We start from the raw sequence: 8,495 nt of genomic DNA, 5'->3' as shown, positions 1-8,495 counted from the left end.
ACACACACACACACACACACACACACACACACACACACACACACACACACACACACAATTCATACATACATACATACATTTATATATGTGTTTGTGTGTGTATACGTGTATAAACTTCTTTCTTTTATATTTCCTACTTCATTTGTAATTTCAGTGGTAATATTAACGGTTCTTATATATTATCTATCGAACGCTTTTCTGTCTTGCATTTTTCCTTCGGTTTAGTTATTTTCTTTGTTGGTTATCTTTTTCCTGTCTAGCTTTCTTTATTATTTCTTTACATACAAACAACTGGAGATGTATATTTACGCAAGCGCACACAAGCGTACATGTTTCCGTGTACACATGTATATATACATATATATACATACACACGTACATATATACACATATACACACATATAAGTATATATATATATGTATATATACATATGCATATCTATCTATCTACATATATATATACATATATATCTACACACACTCATATATATATATATATATATATATATATATACATATGTGTGTATTTGTGCGTGCGTGTGTGTCTGTGTACGTGCGTGTGTGCGTATATACATGTATTTCTCAACGTATATCCTTTACAAATCATTGATTTTTCTGGAGCCTGTAAATAAAATGAACAAAATAAAAACCCAAAATACAGAAGAATCTCTAATGCAAATATTGGTAGATCGTTGTCGAGATTCCAGACAAAATTATATTCTTAGATTCGTAGAAAATTACAGCTTTCTCCCCCTTATTTCTTATATCCAAATTGTCTGAAACCCCAGCCTAAATTTCTTTTCAGGTGAATCTAAAGAATTGTTTTATTGTATTTGTGTATCGTCTGTAAACTGAAATATTGCAGACATTATTTCAATCCATTAAATAAACATGTTATTGATTCTACGCCAAAGTATTCGGTTCAGAGAGCGTTTGCTTGATATACTAATTGCAGGATGATCTAGTCTTTGACTAGCATTTACTTCAAAACATCTGATTGCCAAATATGCCTTCGCCAGAATGTTATCTTCATGTTACTGCATTCTTCCCGTTTCTTTTTTCTTCATTTATTTTTCATGAAATGTTATGTTTTAGAACTTGTCTCCGATTCTAAAATGCTAAACGGAACGACTGAAGATATTCCCGTCTTGTTTGCTCGTCTAGCAAGCATTTGTCTCCGCAATAGATTTAAATTCGTGAGGCTAATGGCCGTTAAACTGAAATTTAAGCCTCCATTGCTCCATAACTGATGCAAAATGTTCAAAATGTAATCCAACCAATCCTAACATTTATATCTATCTGTCTTTCATTTGGTTAAAATAGATGACATTTCTAAAGCATTCTTATTTGACGTTGAAAAATCTTTTAGTACTTGTTATCAGAAAAGACAGGAGATATTCCTGTCAGTATACTGGTAGTTATATGTGAGACCATGATATCTCATTATAGCTCCTTCCTCAACTTGCATAACTCACACCTGATATTGTTCATACATCATTTAATAGCTGTGCTACCTTTAAGAAGCATTTGCTTATCATCCCACATGAAAGATGTTTGAAAGAAGACTGGTATGTCAGGAAATTTACATCCGCTTATCAGTTATTTACAATGTGGGGAATTCAGCAAAATCCTAGCGATCAGGCTACACCGTGGTGGCTGATTGTGGTTACATAAAACAACACAGCCAGAAAATCGAGTTTCGCAGCATGTATAGCAACTCTCTTGACCAAAATCTTAAGAACTTTTAATCTGAAACATACTAATCCTATAACAGTTTATTTATGATGAATTTACGATTTTATACTTGTTGTTGCTATTGTTCCTTCTCTAGTAGTTCCTGTCTCATAAAGGCCGGATTCCCGGTTTCATTGGTGTATAGGTTCCCCACCTGGACGGGATACCTGTCCGTCTCAGGTGAGCTGCTAGATGCAGGAGTGAGTGAGAGAAAGTTGTGGTGAAAGAGACAGCAGAACTTCGTTATTACCTTCTGCTGGAGCCGCGTGTAGCTTAGGTGTTTCACTCATAATGTTTCGCTCATAAACACACACATGACCCAGTCTGAGATTCGAATCCACGATCCCTAGACCGCGAGTCCGCTGCTCTAACCACTAGGCCATGTTCCTCCACTAATTTTATACTTTATCTCAGTATATTGTCACAATATTTTATTTGAGTGCGCAGGATCAATCGCTCCGATATAATCACTTTCAAACGCCTTTCAATGACTCCATACTAAATCTGTTATATTTTGCAACAATTTATACTTACACAATAAGAGTACATCTTATAGATATGTGAATCTTACAACGTGAAATACGGTAAGTAATGCCGAGCAGTGAGCTAGGTCTTACAACAATATGTATGCATATATGTATTCATATATATATATATATATATGAAAAGTCTAGAAGAATGTGCCCCAATATGGCCGCGGACTAATGACTGAAACAAGTAAAAGATAAAAATATATATATAGGAATCATAGAATTTGTTGCTTATTTATTTTACCAATGATTTCGTTTCTTCTCCTTTCAGCATCTGCATTAGACTCCCGGTTAGAATTCCGAAACAAAGATCCTGTCCGTTATACATTACTTTTGGGTAAAGGATTTCCGGAAGTCAAAAATCTTACCATTGCATTCTGGGTAAAAGCTAACGGCAGTAATATGAATCAAGATACCATTTTATCCTACAAGCAGGATCAAACTATCAACATATTGCGCATAACCAGTGGAAATAATTTAGTTTTTAAAATATTCAACAAATATATATCAACTAATATTTCGTTAGCAAATGAAGTGTGGACCCATGTTGTATGGACTTGGAGAATGCACGGTAAGGATTCGATTTATTTGTTAAACGTATTATTATCATTATTATTTCCTTTCCACAGCTTCTAACACTGGAGATGTACTATGGTGTCAGCTGTTCATTACCAGTGAACTAAGGTAACAACCCTTATTTTTCGAGCACCTTCCTGAGTTTTCGAGCGTTTCCAAGCAGTGCTGTTTTCTGCAAGTGCTCCGCCCTTATTGCAGCCCCCATTTGATCAATATACTTCTCGAACTTTTCTTTCTTCCTTATCACATACCTTGTTGTCAGCTGGGCATGCTATATCTATCATCCAGCAAAGTTTGCTTTCTTTCTCAATTAACACTATGTCTGGCTTCCTTTTCTCTATCTCATGGTCGAACTGAATCATAAAATCCTACAGGATCTTCTTCTTCTTCTTCTTCTTCTTCTTCTTCTTCTTCTTCTTCTTCTTCTTCTTCTTCTTCTTCTTCTTCTTCTTCTTCTTCTTCTTCTTCTTCTTCTTCTTCTTCTTCTTCTTCTTCTTCTTCTTCTTCTTCTTCTTCTTTTCTTCTTCTTCTTCTTCTTCTTATTATTATTATTATTATTATTATTATTATTATTATTATTATTATTATTATTATTATTATAATCATCATCATCCTCTGATGAGGAAGGTTACAGGTATCTGGGTGTGGATGAAAACATATCTTACAATGTCACCTGTAACAAATTACGTGTAACTAAAGTATATTACAGCCGAAAAAAGAAAATTTGGACCTCAGAACTCTTTTCGTTCAATAAAACAATAGCCCATGATGTGTTAGCGGGGCAATACCCATACCACTATTTGGGCTGCTTTTTGGACGCTTCAGGAGATCCGAGCCATTGATGTGAAAACCCGAAAAATACTAACAAACACACATAATTGCCACATAAACAGTGACGTAGAGCACCTCTACCTTAAACGAAAACAAGGCGGCAAAGGCTTAACATCAATCCAAAATGGCTTTTGATGTCATATATTCCCCCTTCGAAAACATATTTTAACCGCCAAGTGTCGAAGTGCATCTCTTGACCAAGTTTGCATACATGAGGCTGATAACATCATAAGACTTGGAAGGCAGCTCCTTGAGTAACACTCCTTGTCTGATAACCTAGAATACGTGTCCAAAGAAGTCGCACGACTCTACCGCAACGTATCATCAGATGAAAGGATGAGCATATATGAGCAGAAGACTTTGCATGGATGTGTTAGTAGAAAACTCTGAGATGATAGTAACATTGATCATCAAATCAGTTTATCATGGACGAATAGCCGGATTATTACCTCCCACATTGAAGTATACGCGTTTGCAATCCAGGAACAGGAAATATCAACCAAATACCTGATGCACAAAAAGGACAGAGATGCAGGAAAAGCAGTGAAATGTGACAACTGATGCAGATATTGTGGAGTTCACACCGAAGATATGACTCACGTCATAAGCTGTTGTCCGAAAATGTCATCACGGTATAATCTATCCATGAGACATGATGTTGTAGCTAGGACACTCTATAATGAAATCCGTCGGAAGGATAATCCCGAGGATCAAGAAATAAGAATCCACAGTATGGAAGAAACCATACTCACTCATAATAAAAATGAGTTTTGATGGAATGTCCTAGTGAAAACCTCAATACGATGTAAGCACAACCGACCTGATATAATGATTTGGGATAAAGAAGAGAAACTGTGCACAGTTGTGTGAATCAGCTGCCCGGCGGATGTTAACAAAGCTGAAGATCAGTGAGAAAGAGAATACCTATGCTGAACTATTGATAAATATGCAGTTACTCTATCCAGATTACAAGTTCAGGTTTGTACCTGTAATTATTGGGATGCTGAGATATGTAGCACTCTGCCTAAATAGAAATCTTGAGAAATTAGGTTTCTCAAAACCAGAAAGGAGAAAGCTGATTCGAAGACTACAGATTGAATCCATCACTGGAACTATAAAAATCTATAAAACTTTCCGGAAGTTTATAATTTAAATACTTATGAGCATGTCTAGATATGCAACTATATGCATTAGAATACATAAATAAAGCAAAACATACAAATCTGCACTCATACATACATACATACTTACAAACACAAATACCTTGTTGATGTTGAAATTCTAATGAAGGAGCCTTGGATTTGGATCAGAAACCGACTCTTTCTCTATTGGCAAGAAATCTTGAAATAAAACTAAATAATGGCATACATACAGAGAAAGCATAAATGATAGAAAATGGAATGAGCGACATTATTTAAAGCCACTAAAATTGTTTCGACACATTTTACACCTTTATCAATCAGGTGAGATCGTTAATAATTATCACAAATCCAAGATGTACAACGAACCTCCTCAGGTGATTGCTTAAACAAGTTCTTTAGTGTATCCTCTCGTCATAAAGCACGCCCCATACTTTGCGAGTTACACATTTTACATTTGAACGCCTGATAATGATCACAGAACATATCGCCCGTGTACTACAATTGAAAAAATGCATCGAAACAATTGTAGTATTTTTAATTGAGAATGTTGTTGATGCCATGTTCTATCGTTTATCTATTTATATAAACTTTACGGATACCATGGATTTCCTGATATATATGCAGTATCGGGCGCATGCATACATACATACACACAATTTTAGTTAAGGGAAATTGTGAAATGGAATGAGCAACAGCTTGCACGAAGGATTGTAGAATAATGCTCGCATAATTACATGCATACTTCTGTACATATTCGTTCTCAAATATACTACGTCAACACAAGCTGGTACATATACATAGAGAGCGAGTGAGAGAGAGTGGGTAAAAGAGAGAGAGAGAGACAAAGAGAGATGGGGAGGGAGAGAGGGAGCAGTAAAAATAAAAATTCTGCAGGCAAAATAGTCTTCGGCCTCCATTCACAGAACTATGGTTGTATGCGTATGTGCGTGCGTGGTGGGGGTGTGCATTCATAGAGATTTGGTCTGAAAAAAAAATCACAAACACGTCATGTGCACGTGTATTTCCCGCCCCTTCGGGATGTACACAGAATTAAATATGGCGGATACTATGGACAAGTTTAGATATGGAAAAATTTCCATGAAAACGGTATTCAAACTTTAGCTGATTGTTTTCAACTTGGCAGAAAAATTAATTGAATTCAGTAGATTGAAAAGTATTTTTATTTCTGTCACAACAACAACTACAGCAAAAGCAATAACAATAATAATAATAATATTTATGATAATAATAATAATATGTGTAGGCTTTATCATTGACATTTTCTCCGTTCGTTTCCTTCTTTCCATTTTCCCGATATGAAATAATTATTTGCGTGAATATAATAAATTGGTTGACTATCTATTGTTCTAGTATTGTAAATCCGTACAATATCTAGCAACAGCCTGTCTTTAAATATCTAGATAGACGTGATTTGCTTAAAATAACTCGAAAGTAAAGAAAAAAGAAAAGATGAAGATAATTTCGGATGCTTTCATCAGTCGTACAAAAGATGGACGAACTCGTATTGAAATGTTTCAATAACGAAATAAAACTGTGTCAACAACAAAAGTGAGAGGCCTGTATTCGCACAGGTAAGGTGTGGTGTGATATATTCAGAGATATTATCCATGAGAGCAATGTAAGAAGAAGACTAGGTTCCATCCTTCCTTTTCTCTCATATTTGCTTCAGTCATTGGATCGCGGCCGAGATGCAGCAATGATTTGAAGTGTTTAGTCAGATCAATCGACCCATCATTTACTTGTTCGTCTCTGGTGCTTATAATATTGTGCCCTGTTCCTTAAGTGCAGGAATCTTAGCAAACCGTTGTGGGACAAAAACGAAGCCGTAACATATACATACATACATGCATGCATATATACATATAGGCACGTACATATGCACACACACACAAACACAAACACATGTTTTAAGTGACAACCAAAATCAACGAGCCACAATCTCCGCTTGTTTGCTTGCTCGTCACCGCTCAACTCATGGACACAAGCAACGATTTCTTTACCGAATAGTTATTGGCGACGAAAAATGGTGCCTGTACATCAATATGAAGCAGCGTAAGTAATGGCTTAGCCCCGATAAACAAGCGACACCGCGCGTGAAACAAGATCTTCATCCGCGTTAAGCGATGTTGTGCGTATGGTGGGACTGGGAAGGGATTATTCATTACGAATTGCTTGAACGGAACCAAACGGTCAACGCAGAACCCCATGTTCAACAGATGGAACGACTCAACACAGCTATTCAAGACAAATGACCTAATCGTCAACATGGTGCTGTTCTGCTGCACGACAACACCTGCCCTCATATCGCCAATATGACCAAGGAAGTCATTCAAACGCATGGCGGAGAAATGCTGTCACACCTACCGTACTCTCCTGATTTGGCACCAACGGATTTCCACCTCTTTCGACCTCTTTCAAATGCTATGTGCGGAGTTTCGTTCAGTACTGATGCAGAACTGAGAGCTTGGTTGGATATATATATATATATATATATATATATATATATATGTATGTATGTATGTATGTATGTATGTATGCATGTATGTATGTGTGTGTGTACGTATACATACAGGGTGGCGCAAAATTAGGTTTACAGTCATCACGTAAGCACCTTAAATTTCTTTTAAAATATTTTATTATATTTAAATTTCTATCTTACAATCATATTGCTTGTGCATATCTTAAACAGATAATGTTTAATCAACATTGCAACATTCTTGAAACCTCTTCAGAACACTCCGATAGTGCGGCACAAATTCCGATCTCCATCAATTTTAGTGAATGCGTCAGAAATGTAATCTTTTAATTCATTTACTGTTTTTGGGGGTTCTTCTCATAAACTTTTCTCTTTACAACACCCCAACTGACATTGGTGTCAAGTCAGGTTAAAGTGGTGGCCATTTGATTCTGTCTCGTCTTCCAAACCAAAGTGTGGAAAGGCTTGCTTAAGGTAGTCTCTTACTGTCAACGCATAATGTGGAGGTGCTCCACCTGGCTTAAATAACAGTTCATCAAAATTAGCTTTGGTTCTGATTTGTGGTACTGCCATGTCACAAAACATTTCCAAGTAGTTCTCTCCATTTACAGTTCTATCAAAGAAAATGTGTCCTATAACACTTTCGCTTGAGAGTGCACTCCAAACTGTAGCACCAGACTGGTTCAGTTGAGATTCCATCGTCGAATGGTGACTTCCATCTGCCCCAGTACACGCAGTTATGCATCTATATGATCGGATAATTTGAAACAAGCTTTATCTGACCAGATGATCTCATCGAGATAATCTGCCTGCTCATTAGCAATTTGGTCACGCATCATTTCGCAGAATTGCGACTGGCGATCTGGGTTATCCACCAAACGACCATTTACCAGTCGTGGACGGAATGCTTTTAATTTCAGCCTGCGCATTAGGCGTTTTCATAATAGTAAATTATGTATGAAATTATTTTCATCAGTAATTTATGAACTTCTTTCAGTCAGTAATTTGTCATTTTTGTTTGTAAATAGCGATTGAAAACTTACAAAGAAAACAATATCGATTGAACTTTAAGTGAAAATAATGATGTCTGAAATATGAAAGTGAAAACAAGAAAGAGTGAGCGAGATTTAGAGAGAGAGAGGGAGAGAGAGAGAGAGAGAGAGAGAGAGAGAGAGAGAGAGAGCT

The 8,495-nt window shown here is 36.4% G+C and overlaps 1 protein-coding gene across 4 annotated transcripts in view; it reads left to right on the top strand.

Annotated features, from left to right (window-relative positions):
* LOC106870405 (cadherin EGF LAG seven-pass G-type receptor 1) overlaps positions 1-8,495 on the top strand; it is a 535,294-nt gene that overhangs the window by 221,346 nt on the left and 305,453 nt on the right. For all 4 annotated transcript variants that reach the window (XM_014916457.2, XM_052966877.1, XM_052966875.1 and 1 more), the window contains one exon: positions 2,536-2,835. In XM_014916457.2, coding sequence (XP_014771943.1) covers positions 2,536-2,835 — 300 coding nt within the window. The remainder of the gene's footprint in view (positions 1-2,535; positions 2,836-8,495) is intronic.

Source organism: Octopus bimaculoides, chromosome 4 (assembly GCF_001194135.2).
Source record: "Octopus bimaculoides isolate UCB-OBI-ISO-001 chromosome 4, ASM119413v2, whole genome shotgun sequence".
NCBI classification, from domain to species: Eukaryota; Metazoa; Mollusca; class Cephalopoda; order Octopoda; family Octopodidae; genus Octopus; species Octopus bimaculoides.
The sequence above is the reverse complement of the archived record's forward strand: the minus strand, read 5'-3'. Positions and strand labels throughout refer to the sequence as shown.